The sequence below is a fragment of the Podarcis raffonei genome, chromosome 9 (assembly GCF_027172205.1).
Source record: "Podarcis raffonei isolate rPodRaf1 chromosome 9, rPodRaf1.pri, whole genome shotgun sequence".
Taxonomy (NCBI): Eukaryota; Metazoa; Chordata; class Lepidosauria; order Squamata; family Lacertidae; genus Podarcis; species Podarcis raffonei.
This window is the reverse complement of record NC_070610.1, coordinates 25,784,826-25,800,519: the sequence shown is the minus strand read 5'-3', so window position 1 is coordinate 25,800,519 and position 15,694 is coordinate 25,784,826. Positions and strand designations below refer to the sequence as shown.

At 42.8% G+C, this 15,694-nt stretch overlaps 1 protein-coding gene across 1 annotated transcript in view; it reads left to right on the top strand.

Moving 5' to 3' along the window:
* The first annotated feature begins 720 nt into the window (after positions 1 to 720).
* The window catches only part of KLB (klotho beta), a 29,694-nt gene continuing 14,720 nt past the window's right edge, over positions 721 to 15,694 (top strand). The window contains exon 1 of the mRNA XM_053403824.1: positions 721 to 1,590. Within this exon, the coding sequence (XP_053259799.1) occupies positions 841 to 1,590 (750 nt within the window). The 5' untranslated portion in view covers positions 721 to 840. The remainder of the gene's footprint in view (positions 1,591 to 15,694) is intronic.

Here is a 15,694-nt window from a genome sequence, read left to right as displayed (position 1 = left end):
AATAGAGCAGTACTACTATTATTTTCCTTGTTCCGGACCCTATATTTCTATTGATACAGCCTAGAATAGCATTAGCCTTTTTTTGCTGCTGCATCACTCTGCTAACCCATGTCAAGCTTGTGGTCTACTAGAACCCCTAGATCCTTTTCACGTGTATTCTGTCAAGCTAGGTGTCCAACATCCTATATTTGCGCATCAGAGAAACATTGAAGGGTATGCAGAGTTCTTACCTATAAAAGCTCATCCTGCCATAAGCTTGCTAGCCTTTCACAAATCCTCGTGTAGCTGCAGGGGCTTCTGAAGACAATTCTGGTTGGCCTTTCCTCCTATTAATTACCGTTTATTTGATTAAGCAGTGGCAGCATGTTTTCTGCATGTGGGTAATTGTGTCAAAAAGGCAATTTGTCTCTATTCCCTTTAAATGTAATTGGATCAGCCGCTAGCATCCTCTGACAGACAGCTGCCAAGACTGCCGTTTCAGACATTCAGAACAACTAGGCATTGATGGAGAGAAGCCTTCATGATCCGAACCTCTTTTTTTTCTGCGGCAAAAAAAGAATCTCCCTCAGGTGTCCTAGTGGTCATGAGAAGGTGATCTCCCTGGGATTATGTTGCTTTTTCGTGACCCATCCTAAGTCTTGCAATGCCAAGCTAATCATTAACAGGGTTTTTACAGTCACAAGCTTGCTTTTTCCCCCTGCTGAAGCTTTGATAAGACACTCCAGCAGTTTTGTGGCAAATGAAGACAAGCTATGCAGCAGGGATCCCGGGGAATGGATGCATTTCCAGGTGCCGCCAAAAAGAAAATGTGACTTTTAGCATACACTCCAGAAAGGCGCAATGTTTATGCAGCAGCTGAAAGGATCCCTAGCCTTGTGGGCATTCATTTTTATACCGACAGTTGCTGGGCTTGACAACGATGGAAGATCTGTGTGGGGGAAAGAGTCCAGTTCAAGTTTTGTGAATGAAACCCAGATGTTTCTGCAGGACACATTCCCCAAAAAGTTCTTCTGGGGTGTGGGGACCAGCGCTTTTCAGGTGGAGGGTGCCCAAAGGAAAGATGGAAGGGGACCGTCGATATGGGAACAGTTCACCCATTCCGAGCTGAGAGCTGGTTCCAGGACAGATGACTCCAGGACAGATGACTCCAGTGACAGCTACATTTTTTGGCAGAAAGATTTAGCAGCTCTGGAATTTTTGGGAGTTTCTTCTTACCACTTTTCAATTTCATGGCCACGGCTCTTCCCCACTGGGACTGTGACAGCTGTCAATGAAAAGGGACTTCAATACTACAACAGTCTGCTAGATGCTCTGGTTCATAGGCATATTGAGCCTGTGGTCACCCTTTACCACTGGGATTTGCCCTGGATTCTCTACGAGAGATATGGAGGGTGGAAAAACGAATCCCTAATCGGTGTTTTCGATGACTACGCAACTTTTTGCTTCCAAGCTTTTGGTGACCGAGTCAAGTACTGGATTACGATCCACAATCCTTATCTAGTTGCTTGGCATGGGTATGGCACAGGGATCCATGCACCCGGAGAGAAGGAAGAAAGTGCTGTCCCTCTGGTAGGACATAATCTGATCAAGGTACAGTACAGAGATTTCACTGTCACAGATTTAAGTTTCACTGGAGACTGCAAAGCTGAGAGCAATGCTTGCAATAATCAGCATTCTTATTGCAGGTTAAAAGCCTGGGCAGAAACAAACGTGCTGCCCCTTGTCTTTGTCCATGTAATGATTTCAACACTTGTTTTATTAAAAGTAAAAAGAAGCAGCAAATTTGGCCATGTTCCAGTTGTGGATCTTGAAGCTGCCTTATACCAGCTAGATCAGTTGTTTGACTGACAGCTAGGGTCTTTCCCATTGCATTTCACCCTATCCTTTTTAATTGGAGATGTCGGAAGTTGAACCATGTTGCCAACCGCTGAGCTCTGGTCCCCCATAAATTAAGGACTTATTGGGTTGTAGCCAATGCCAGTCCTACTCAGAGAAGACCCATTGAAGTTATTGGATATATATGAATAAATTTGGGCCCATTAATTTCAGTGGGTCTGCTGCTCTGAGACGAATTTAGTTAAATATGACTCTTTCAGTACCATAAATTTCAGTGAGGAAGTCAAGCATGTGTCTCTTAATCTGCAATCCCTGACTAGGGACTGAATCAAATTCAGTAAGTGTTATGTTTTGAGCAATGCTTATGATGGCACAGTATATTCCCATTCAAATCAAAATATGTTTACAGCACTTGAAGCCTGGTTGGATTGTAGCCTTAATAACAGCTTGTCTGCCAAAAAAAACCCCCCAAAACCCCTTGCACTTCCTTTCATGATTGTTTGCCTTGGACCATAAGGATTACCTGCATATGCTGATATTATCTGATTGCCCTAAAAGAAACACATATTAAATAGTCCTAAATCTGACAAATTGTAGCTTGATGAAGCAATCAAACATAGAGAATAATTAAATAATGCAGCCGAACCTGATACAATCACACTTCAAATAGTAGCCACTATACTGAACAAACAATGTTACCAAGTATTTTTTAATTGTCTGAAGAGAAATATCCTTTATGTCAATATTGAAGACCTGAAGAATGACGTCAAGCCAATTCTGCTTACAGCTGTTTATTAGAATTGAACTAGGGTAGCTACCCCTCCCTTAGCTGAATTATATATCCAACAGAAGTTAGCTTCTTTCTGTTGACTTAGTTATCGTTTAGTGAAATCATAGCTCTTATTCCAGCTGCGGATCATGCCCTAAAATTTGTACACAGAAATACTCTGCATAATTTGGGGGAAGGGGTATTAGAAGAAAAGTACAGCCCCCACCACAACTGCATCATTTGAGAAAAGCATCCCTTGACAGAATGATCAAAATAATATCCATTGGTCTTTCTTGTGGTAACTTAGGGCTTGTCTACAATTCCACACACACAATCATTTTGCAATTCAGCCCACAAAAAGTAACTAGGTTAGCCATTGCAAACTTGGTGCCTTCCAGGGGTTTTGGACTACAATTTCCATTAGCCCTAGCAAAAAGGGTCCTTAAAATCTGAGTTCCCTTGAAGTGGTTCTTTCATAAGTGGCTATTGCCAAATCTGTCTTAGACATTTTCCTAGACAGAGGCTCAACAATGAGTGAAGGCAAGGGGAGGAATTTGGAGAGGGTTGGTCCATACCTGCACGTTGCAACATCAAATGATGACCTGATTGAATAACTGAGCATCACAAACCAAACACAGCCAGAATGTCCCCCTCTCCAATATTTTTATCGGTTTCCAGGCATTTCACATTTTTACTTCTTTTCTTGTAAATTTTGTTATTTTTCACCGTAGCTCTGCTGTGATATTCATAAACTAATATCATGGCGTAATCATCAGGACCGTAAACAAGGTTAAAGTAAAATGACAATTGAATAAGATATATCCTATCCATAAACATTGAACTTATATTCTTACTTCTCATGATAGCCAAACATTCTTATTTGCTTCTGGAATCAATACATTTAATTTATTATTATCAGCATATTGTATAAAATCCCACCATACTTCACAAAATCTAAAGGTTGCACCTTGCCTTGAATTAATTTTAAGCTAAATGTATTTTTTTCCTGAAATTGCAATGTTCCACACATTTAAACACAGAATGTTAATGTCACCTTGTTCTGTTCAACTGTAAGTCATCAGGTGGTGGTCTGGAGCAACTCTCAGGTACACTGGGTATGAGTGAGTGAGTGAGAGAGAGTTTAAGGGGAGAAAAAGCAGCACGTGATATAGTAGAATGGAAAGGAGGAAATCAGCCAAGTTCTGGATGCCACCACTGTAGGAGCCAACAGCAGTAGATGTATTTAGGAGCTGACCATTTGGCACTTGATTTTGGACTAACGCACTGAGTTACAAGTCCCATTTATCCAGCAGAAAGCAAGGCCTTGAAATGTTGTCCAGTGATCTCCTAAACCAAGCATGAAAAGGAGCCGATCCAATGTAGTGTTTAAATATCTGAATCAGTAGGAGGTTCAGGTTCAGCCCAACCTTTTTAGGTTGAGTGTCACTTGGAGAGAAAGAGTGGATACATTATGTGGATAGCGTCATTATATCGTTTAGTCACTAGATGGCACTGGACTTTGTTTTCTGTATCTATTCTGCTCTTGCTTGTGATACAGAAAGTTATTGTCCTGACTGGTACGCCCTCTAAGCCTTCCATGATACTTACAACAGGTTTTGCTGCTGACTTTCTTTTTTAAAATCTGATTTACACTTTTGCTCTCAAAACAAAAGAAGTGCAGGTGCCAGGTTTTCCTCCATTTGGCAGAAATTAAAGAACACGATGTGCTCTATTTTTATAGCAAACTCTCATGTTTTGACCTCCGTTTGGAGTCAGTTGGTGGGGTTCCCTCCACCTGTCAACAAAGGCAGATAAGAATTGTTTCACCAACATAAGTTGAATGAGTCAGCTGGACTTTTCCCCGTCTTTCTTTCTTTCAGGGCAGGGTAGGAACGTAAGAAGCTGCCTTATTGCAAGTCAGACCAATAGTGGCTGCTCACAATTTCAGGCAGGAGTCGTACCCTAGAGTATTCCAGAGATCCAACCAAGGACCTTCTACTACTGAGCCACATTCTGCTAATAATTGTATTAGGAATACTCGTTTTGTTTAACCAGGAAAGAGAGACGCCGAATGTAAGATCGTGAATGTCTCTGGGTTAAAATGCATGTTCATAGGAGCTGTGCAAAAATAATAAGATAAAGGAATCTTTACTTTATTCAAGTATATGCCCTAAAATCAAGGAATGATTTACCTCTAATTTGTCACAAGATATGCAAGAACCCCATAGAGAAAACACAAGGATTATGATGCCCATTGTACTACTGATATCGCACCCTTCCCAGACAGTTGTTAACTAACCATTTGTCACAAAGTAATAAACTTGGAGACATACATGTTGCTAGCAGTGGAAGCCAGTCAATTAATGACTACAGTCTCTTCTCTTATGGAATGTTATTATCTCCATAAGAAACATGGTGGGCATCTCCAGGTAGTAGTAGTGGTAGTAATAGTAGTGGTAGTAGTAGTAGTAATAATAATAATTTATTACTTTTACCCTGCCCATCTGGCTCGGTTTCCCCAGCTACTCTGGGCGGCTCCCAACAGAATATTAAAAACACGATAAAACATCAAACATTAAAAACTTCCCTAAACAGGGCTGCCTTCAGATGTCTTCTAAAAGTCAGGTAGTTGATTATTTCCTTGACATCTGATAGGAGGGCATTCCACAGGGCGGACACCACTACCGAGAAGGCCCTCTACCTGGTTCTCTGTAACCTCGCTTCTCGCGGGGAGGGAACCGCCAGAAGGCCCTCGGAGCTGGACCTCAATGTCCGGGCTGAACGATGGGGGTGAAGATGCTCCTTCAGGTATACTGGGCCGAGGCCATTTAGGGCTTTAAAGGTCAGCACCAACACTTTGAATTGTGCTTGGAAACGTACTGGGAGCCTATGTAGGTCTTTCAGGACTGGTGTTATATGGTCCTGGTGGCCATTCCCAGTCCCCAGTCTAGCTGGATTAATTGTAGTTTCTGAGTCACCTTCAAAGGTAGTCCCACGTAGAGCGCATTGCAGTAGTCCAAGCAGGAGATAACTAGAGCATGCACCACTCTGGCGAGACAGTCGGCAGGGAGGGAGGGTCTCAGCCTGTGTACCAACTGGAGCTGGTAGACACAGAATTGACCTGCGCCTCCATGAACAGCTGTGAGTCCAAAATGACTCCCAGGCTACACACCTGGTCCTTCAGGGGCACAGTTACCCCATTCAGGACCAGGGAGTCCTCCACACCTGCCTTACTCCTGTCCCCCAAAATCAGTACTTACGTCTTGTCAGGATTCAATCTCAATCTGTTAGCTGCCATCAATCCTCCAACCACCTCCAGACCCTCACACAGGTCCTTCACCGCCTTCACTGGTTCTGATTTAAAAGACAGGTAGAGCTGGGTATCATCCGCATACTGATTAACACCCAGCCCAAATCCCTGTTTGAAAGCTGCAAGCTGACCTTCCCTGAACATTCTTCAGTGTCACAGTGGACCTACAAAGGCAGAGGTGTCATGACCCTCCAGTGGCCTTCAGCTTCAGAGCTCAGGTGTCACCAAGGGTCAGGGCAACCTACAACAAAAGAGTTCAAGGCTGAGGATTGCTTTGAAATGACACATTACATTAAATAATTTGGAGTGTTCCTGTTAAGCCTCGGTTCCAGACAGCTAGCCATGTTCCTTTCCAGGATACTCCATTTACAGCCCAATTTTCCGTTTCCCCTCCCAACAGATGCTCTGCACTCTATTGCTCACTGAGCACACTCTCAGCCCTCACTGAAATATTTTGGGTTTTCCCCTGCCCTTTCAGTTTATTTTCCTACAGATTTTTTTCTCCAAAACCAGTCCTACTGATACTTCCTTTTGTGAGTGGATGGCACAGTTTTGGCTACATAAGGATCAGGACTCAAATAATGACTTTGCTGTTAGTGTAGAGAACTGAGGCTACACTGACTTGGGTTGGGCAGAAGCTGAGTTGAATTCAATGAGATTTTCAAGCAAGTAAACATGTATAGGATTAGGCTGTAAGAATTTCCTTGGTGTCATATGCTTTTTGATGGAAAACCGGATCGTGGCATTTGCTGTTCATGGTAAGCAGCGCAAAATCTGAGTAAAAGTGTTTCTGAAGAGATACATTATGGTTGGAATTCAAATTTAAACCATGCTTGCTATTGAGAAAAGAGAATTGAAGTGGGGTGAAGGAAGGCTAGATTAATCAGCGGTAGGCTAAGCAAGTTGTTTAGCTTCTTTTTCCCCAAAAAAATCTTTTAAAAAAATAAAAATGAAGTCTTTGAGATATTTTTAAGGAAATTCACCAAAATTTAGACTTCCGACATGGAATGTCTGGATTTTCCCAGACATTAAATCAATTTCTGCCCAGATGCTGTTTCCAACTGTTGTATTCTAGCTATGTCTGGGAAATTGTGGACATATGGCAGTCCTTATAGAGTTGGAAGGGACCCTGAGGATGATTTCGTCCAGCCTGAATATGCAGCTGTCCCATACAGGCATCGAACCTGCAACCTTGGCAGTGTCAGCATCACGCTCTAATCAGCTGAGCTATCCTGACATATAAATTTAACATTCAGTCACAAATGTGACTGGAGGAATGATAATAGAAGTGTAAGTTTTATTTTGTCTCAACCACCAAAGTGTTGTAATGCTGAATTTGGAGAAGGACCCCGATCCAGAGGACTATGGACAGAAAGAAAATAGCTACTCACGCTGGTCAGCAAATACGCTTCACATGATAACTTGAAAGCACCTGTGAAACACATTTCCCCCTCAAAGAATTCTGGGCACTGTAGTTTGTTAAGCATGGCTGGGAATTATAACTCTATGAGGGGAGAACTAAAGTGCCCAGAATTCTCTGTGGGAAAGAATGTGTTTTGAATGTGCTTTGAAAATGTAATATATACACAGCCTTGAATGGGAGCTTCTGCAAGAGTCTTCATAGATAAGATTCTGCCGCTCTGGTCGTGTTTCCATTTGTGCAAGAGTTTGCTCAGGGTGTTGTTCAGGTAGCAGAACATAGCGGCTTTAGTTTCACTTATCTCAACACTGCACATTTATAGACATTCGAATTTGGAATTTGCAAAGGATTTAGGCCCTTTTCACCATGTGAGCCAGACTATGTGTTTTCTGTCTATCGGCATGGTAACTGGGGGCTCAGTTTGTAAAATGCCACGCACCTCCCCAAATCAAAAGTTGTGGCCAGGTCAGGGAGCAGATTGCATTCCAGATTACAAAATAAAATAAATGCAGAATGTACCTCCCCACCCCATGAGTTCCTATTTACTATAGAATTATAGATAAAATCTTGGTTATCTAGTAACCACTGAAATTGCTGGTAGCTGGCAACCTAATCTGGGGTATCTAGTCGGCATAAGACCTTTGATAGTTGGTCCTTGGCTTAATTAGGATGAAAGATGGAGCTAGCACAATATCACTCGATCCCCTAGTTTCTCTTGCACAATAAGGAAGGTGGTTGAAGATAATCTTTTGCCCAAGGACTAGATGCTATCTGTGTTTGGTCAACACTAATTAACTGCCACATAGCATCTTCCACACAAAAAGGTTTGGACTTATTTCCAAATGGTAAAATGTAATCTATAATATATTGTAAGTGTACCTCTGTCACATCTTTCAGTTATAAAAAAAGCATGGCATTTCTTTTTGCTACACCCCCAGCCCTGTTGCAGACACTCCAAGTGTCCCTATTTTCCAGGGATTTCCCTGATTTACAGAAGCCGTCCTGGTTTCTGATTTGATCCTGGAATGTCTCAATTTTCTTAAAGGTAAAGGGACTCCTGGCTCTTAAGTCCAGTTGTGGATGACTCTGGGGTTGCGGCGCTCATCTTGCTTTATTGGCCGAGGGAGCCAGCGTACAGCGTACATGTGGCCAGCATGACTAAGCCGCTTCTGGTGAACCAGAGCAGCACACGGAAACGCCGCTTACCTTCCCGCCAGAGCGGTACCTATTTATCTACTTGCACTTGGACATGCTTTCAAACTGCTAGGTTGGCAGGAGCAGGAACCGAGCAACAGGAGCTCACCCCGTCGAAGAGTTTTGAACCACTGACCTTCTGATCTGCAAGCCCTAGGCTCTGTGGTTTAGACCACAGCGCCACCCACTTTTCCTTAGGACGCCCCTATTTTCATTGGAGAAATGTTGGAGGGTATGGAGTTATCCGACCCCCAAGCCGTCTGAAAGCAATCATGTATAGGGAAGGGGTTTTTTATGTTTAATGTTTTGTTATTTTTTTTTATGTATGTTGGAAGCTGCCCAGAGTGGCTGGGGCAACCCAGTAAGGTGTGTGAGGTATAAACAGTAAAACTATCATAATGGAATGGAATTTCCCTATTTTCATCGTAAAAACGTTGGAGGGTATAGCATTGCCTTCCAGTGACTTTTGGAGAAAACCGTTTAAACATAGCATAACCAATTTTTGACAGATGACAGAAGTGCAGGACAGGCTTTTTCATTTTGTTTTTCTGCAACAAAGGCTCAGAAGCTAACAGGAAACTGGAACCGTCACCACAGCACGAGTTTTTACTAATTTGTTTCATTTCCCTATACAGTGGTACCTCGGGTTAAGTACTTAATTCGTTCCGGAGGTCCGTTCTTAACCTGAAACTGTTCTTAACCTGAAGCACCACTTTAGCTACACCCCCAGCCTTGTTGCAGATACAGTGGTACCTGGGGTTAAGTACCTAATTTGTTCCGGAGGTCCGTTCTTAACCTGAAACTGTTCTTAACCTGAAGCACCACTTTAGCTAATGGGGCCTCCTGCTGCTGCCGCACCGCCGGAGCACAATTTCTGTTCTCATCCTGAAGCAAAGTTCTTAACCTGAGGTACTATTTCTGGGTTAGCGGAGTCTGCAACCTGAAGCGTATGTAACCTGAAGCGTAGGTAACCCGAGGTACCACTGCATTATGGGTAGCCAACATGGTATCTGCCAGATAATGTTGGACTCCAACTCCCATCAGCCCCGTTCAGCATAGCTAGTGGTAAGGGCTGGTGGGAGATGTAGTCCAACAACATGATTTTGCGGGGAGGGGCACCAAATTAGCTCCCACTGCTCTATTTCAGTTTTACCTTTTGGCTCACAAGAACCCCTGCTCCTCCCCAGATGGTAAACAAACAAGAAGAAGCAGTAGCGTAAGGGAAAATAAATATCTGCTGGTGCAGATCTGCTGTTAAGTGCTTGTGCAAGCGTTCACACAATCCTGCAACATGCAGCCATCCTCCAGCTGGCACAAGAGGTCGTGGACACCCTTGCAGAAGCAGAAGATATTTGGATTTAATTTTGCCACTTCTTTGTTAAATTTCACATAGCCAGGGTACTCCAGAAATATTCAAAATCAGTGATATAAACAAATCAAAGCAAGATAAAGCAAGGCGTCCAGATCAAGAAATGGCAATGCAGACTTTTTAGTTAAGAAGAGAGTTCTGTTTCAGGAACTTGTTTAGCCTGTTACAAGCAGTCCACATGTTGTGAACTACAAATAGGAGCTGCTGCTCGACTCTTGCAATACTGTAAAAATTAATATCTGTTCAGGAGTACATTCCTGACTGCTCTAAGCATTCCTAATGGATTTATATTAACTAATTTAGCATTTGTACATCAAATGCATGAGGAACAGGGAAATGTGCAGAAAATCCCGTGTACCTGCAAGGATATAGCACCTATTATTGATTGTACCGCCACTATCTACTTAGCCTTTACATTTAGCCTTGATCTTCAAGGTGCAAAGCAGATTAGGTATCGAGCAGCAAGCCGGGGGGAAAGAACAACTGCAATCAAGATCTGCTTTAAAAAAATAAAAATAAAAATCCATGTATTGTGGTCAGTCTTAACTTTTATGCTTGTTTGTTTTGCAGTTAATAATCTGTTGCTGAGGTCTATCAGTCAGAGCATGAACCAGGTTGAGATGTCAGGAATAAGTGCCAGAGGTGGAAAGTTACAGGGTGTCTCCAAATCTTGATTTTTATGTAGATCACATTTGTATCTAATTCTTTCTGCAAGGAGTTCAGGGCAGTGCACACCGGGTACAAGAAATACAAGAGGCAGCCTCATCGATAAATGGTGGAGTTTGCTACCTCAAGATGAATCGATGGCGCTTTCAAACAGTCGCCATTTCCCAGTGGGATTCCTTCAGACACTGGCAAATTCCAGTTGTGCAAATACAGTGGTACCTCAGGTTAAGAACTTAATTCGTTCTGGAGGTCCGTTTTTAACCTGAAACTGTTCTTAACCTGAGGTACCACTTTAGCTAATGGGGCCTCCAGCTGCCGCCGCGCGATTTCTGTTCTCATCCTGAAGCAAAGTTCTTAACCCGAGGTACTATTTCTGGGTTAGCGGCGTCTGTAACCTGAAGCGTCTGTAACCTGAGGTACCACTGTATAGTCGATTGAGAAGTCCTTTGCAACAAACCCGCTTCCCCCCAAATATCGTATGTTTTGTGTTATGTACTGAGTTGAATAGGATCCAAAATGCAGCAGTCTGATTGGTAGTAGAACAATAGAATTAAGAATGCAGCAGGCTGATTGGTCCATAGGAGCCACCCAATCCAGCTCCAGGTGGAAGTGAATCCGCAACCTGACTGGCCTACGGGAGAATCCCGGAATTAGCCAATCACGTGGGACCCACTGTGTAAATAATGTATATAAAGCAGACATTCTGGGGGAACTTCCATTCCTCCTCACCACTATGAGCTGAATAAAGAGCATGAAATCCACTCTCGACTCCGAGTATATTTCATTTTGCAATAAGAAAAGTGATGGGAACATGCACTATAATGTGTGAGAGAGCACCCAATGCACCTTTATCTAACCTCCTCACAAACAAATCAGGATGAATGCTTACTAAATAGCCAATGTTATCTAGGGCTGCCATACGACCAGGATTTCCTAGCCATATCCGGAATACTGCGACAGTCAGCAGCAGTGTCCAGGCAGAAATCGTCGAAGTGCTCAGGGAAATCCAGGCACATGGCAGCCCATGCCGGCAATGCCGTTTTTGCCGACTTCCCATAAGAGCTCGTCAAGTTTTCTGTCCGGATTTTCACTTTTTGAAATGCGGCATCCCTAATGCTACCTAACCTTCCTGCAAGCAAATCAGGATGAATGCTCAATAAACAGGCCCTCAGACAGCTTTAAAAGGGGATTAGACAGATTCAGAGGAGATCTATTTCCCTATTGCTTGTGGGTTTCCCAGAAACATCGGAGTGGCTACCATGGGAAGCAGAATGCTGAATTAGACAGTCCTTTAGTATGATCTAGTAAGGTTGTTCCTATATTCCTATCCTGAACCACTCAACAATCTATTGAGTCCGCTAGACACCAACCATAGAGTTTCATGGTTGAGCAGGGATATGACTCATTGGTACATGCCTAATAATAATAATAATAATAATAATAATAATAATAAATAATTTTATTTATACCCCGCCCTCCCCAGCCAAGACCAGGCTCAGGGCAGCTAACAACCAATAATAAAAACAAGTTGATTGAAATACAACTTAAACAACAATATCAAAATACAACATTAAAACAATTAAAACATTAAAATGCAGCCTCATCACAGGAGGAGAAAGGAAAAAAGAAAGGGGGGAGGGAATCAAATTGATTCTAAGCCAACGGCCAGGTGGAACAACTCTGTCTTACAGGCCCTGAATGCAGACTTCTCCCCCTTTTCCCTCCATCTCAAAGGTTAATGCTAATGTCTAGACCTTGGGCAGATGTCCTGACATAGATTGCGGCACTGGAAGCCCATAAAACAACTGATAGCAGATTCTTCCATGATGCCAGTCCGAAGCAGTCCTCAACTTGGTTGCTACGTTGCTATTTGAATCAAGTTCTGCAACTAGAATCAGCAGTACCAAGCTATCTGTGACTCGATTGGTCAGTTAGTTAAGTATTTTTTTATTACTTACTTGATATGGGGGGCAGCCCCCGGCTACACCCATGCATGCAACATGAGTAAGAATTTCTTTTTTATTTTTATTTTCAATGCAAAACTATAACAAAAATTACAAACATTGAATCCAAAATAATACTATACAAACAAGAAAGAAAAACAGAATACAAAAAAACAAAAAAAGCACACATCTACAAATAAAACCATATCATCATTCTAATCTAGTCATTACATACCGTATTTTTCGCCCTATAGGACGCACTTTTTCCCCTCCAAAAATGAAGGGGAAATCTGTGTGCGTCCTATGGGGCGAATGCAGGCTTTCGCTGAAGCTTGGAGAGCGAGAGGGGTTGGTGCGCACCGACCCCTCTCCCTCTCCAGGCTTCAGGAAGCTATCAGCAAGCCTGGGGAGCCCGCAGGAGTTCCCGCAGGGCTCCCTAGGCTGCGGATAGCAGCCTGCTGCCCGGAGCACGGGGCGCGCTGAAGCAGAGCACCCTGCGCTTTGGGCAGATATCTGCAGCCTGGGGAGCCCTGCGGGAGTTCCCGCAGGGCTCCCTAGGCTGCGGATAGCAGCCTGCTGCCTGGAGCACGGGGTGCCCTCCGGAGGGCGCCCCGTACTTCGCGCAGGTGTCCGCAAGCCTTGCGAGCCCAGCGGGAGTTGCTGCGGGCTCGCAAGGCTTGCAGATAGCAGGCTGTTCTGGGGGCTGGGGGGAGGGAAATAATTTTTTTTTATTCACCCCCCCCCAAAAAAAGGAGGTGCGTCCTATGGGCCAGTGCCAGTGGCGTAGCGTGGGGGGTGCAGGGGGGCTGGCCACAACGGGCGCAACATCTGGGGGGCGCGCACTCGCAGCTCTCTGCCCCCTGCTAAAATCCACGGGTTAGGGGGCGCAAATTACTTGCCTTGCCCCGGGTGCTGACAACCCACACTACGCCACTGGCCAGTGCATCCTATAGGGCGAAAAATACGGTACATATACACATATTGACTTCCTTCCTTTGTTCTAAGACCTCAAAATTTTTACTCTTACTAAATGGTTGTGTCTAATGTAGATTACTTCCATCTTTGTACTTTTTTACACCTTTTTTCTTTTTCTTTAACCCTGTAAAGCATCATTCATCACATACCGATATGCTTACTCCAGAACAATGTTTTTTCATATACTCTTTAGCACATCTCCATTCTTTTAATAATTTCTGGTCCAATTGTCCCCTTATGAATGCTGTGAGTCTTGCCAGATTTATATATTTACAAAATTTAATTTACCATTCTTCCAATGATGGAATTTTTCTCCCTTTCCAATTTTTTGCTATAAGCATCCTGGCAGCTGTCGTTGCATAAAGGAATTCTTTCCTTTGATTGTCAGGAATATCGTTTGTGATCATACCTAAAAGGAATGCCTCCGATTTTTTACTCAAAAAACATGAGGAAGAATTTCAAAGTAAACTAATTTCTGAGCAGAATTAGTTTGCTGAGTCATTGACGGTTCGGCTCTTGAGAAGCGTTTCCCAACATTGGTCAGCATTTTCTCCATATGTCAAGAGATGTTCTCTTCAGACAAAGACAAAGAAGTCCACGTCAGAGGCAAAGGTAAACGCTAGATAATCTGGCATGCACCTTTATCTCAGGAGGTCAAATTGCCTCGTGGAAGTAAAATACATTTTAAATGCCCTTCATGACCCTTCTAAGCAAAACTGATACTCTCTCATCCCATTCCAAACATTGTTTTGCTTTTTTTCCATACTGCTGGTCTTCCAGAGATCACAGTGCTCGAGTTCAGGGATAACTTACTCAAATAAAGAACATGAAGAGTAAGATGTGAAACAGGGACCTTTGGGGTGGAAAACAGCAAGCTGGGACTCATCTACACAGCTGCAAATAAAATGTGTTGTAAAGTGCCATATGCAAATGTGACACTAGATGGCGACAGTGAGCTATGCAAAATTCAATGGGGTTTTCAAAACTTTTTTTGCACGTTACAAGTGTCATATAATGGTTATTCCACATCTGTGAGGAGCTGATCTTTTAGCGCAATTAACATGAGACAGGGATAATCGCTATATTATTATTATTATTATTATTATTATTATTATTATTATGCTGAGTAAATAATGTTCCTGATGTTGTACAGCGCACTAGGAGCTTTGGATAGGTGGTATATAAATTGAATAAATAATAATATACTACTTAAGGAGCGTGCTAATAACTTCTTGGTTTCAGCAAGCCTACCCACACGTATAATTTAGTACAGTGGTACCTCGGGTTAAGAACTTAATTTGTTTTGGAGGTCTGTTCTTAACCTGAAACTGTTCTTAACCTGAAGCACCACTTTAGCTAATGGGGCCTCCTGCTGCCGCTGCACCACTGCTGCACGATTTCTGTTCTCATCCTGAAGCAAAGTTCTTAACCCAAAGTAATATTTCTGGGTTGGCGGAGTCTGTAACCTGAAGCGCATGTAACCCAAGATACCACTGTACTTGTTTTAAACATTTTGCTGATTTACCCATGTGCTACTGATAATTATTTTGTATTATCTTATGCAGTGCTATTTTTCTAGAAAAAGAGGTGCTGGAACTCACCAGGAACACTTCCCACATTCTCTTTGAATGGCAATGGCGCCCACCTGAGAGGTGCCGGAACTGAGCTCTGGCGAGTTCCGGCTGAAAAAACGCCCCCTGATCTTATGTACATCACTTAGACTTATATTTATTAAACAGTTTGCTTTTTTCTAAATATAATGATGATGATGATGATAGGGCTGGCTCTGCTGTTAGGCATGTAAGTTAGCTACTTCATGTTCAAGGTTTTTGTGAGGATAAAATGGAGAGAGAATCTTGTGTGCTGCTTTGAACTCCTGTGGAGCAAAGGCAAGGCAGAGGTGTAATAAATAAATAAGTGGTTCAATTATTTCATTTATTCTATTTTTGTCATTCAGACGTCCCCATAAATTGTATGTCTCTGAAACCAAAATATCTTGAACTGAACTGATTTTATGGCTCAATATGAGGCTGCTAGCAAACGACAATGAATGAATGAATGAGCAATTAGACTCTCGTTTGACTATGTTGCCAATCTATTTGCATCTCTGTAAAAATGATAATAAAACCCCGTCAGTACTGTAGAATATTAACACCAAATCCAAAATACTTACTGATAGGACGTTTCCATTTGTATTTTCTTCTTCTTCTTC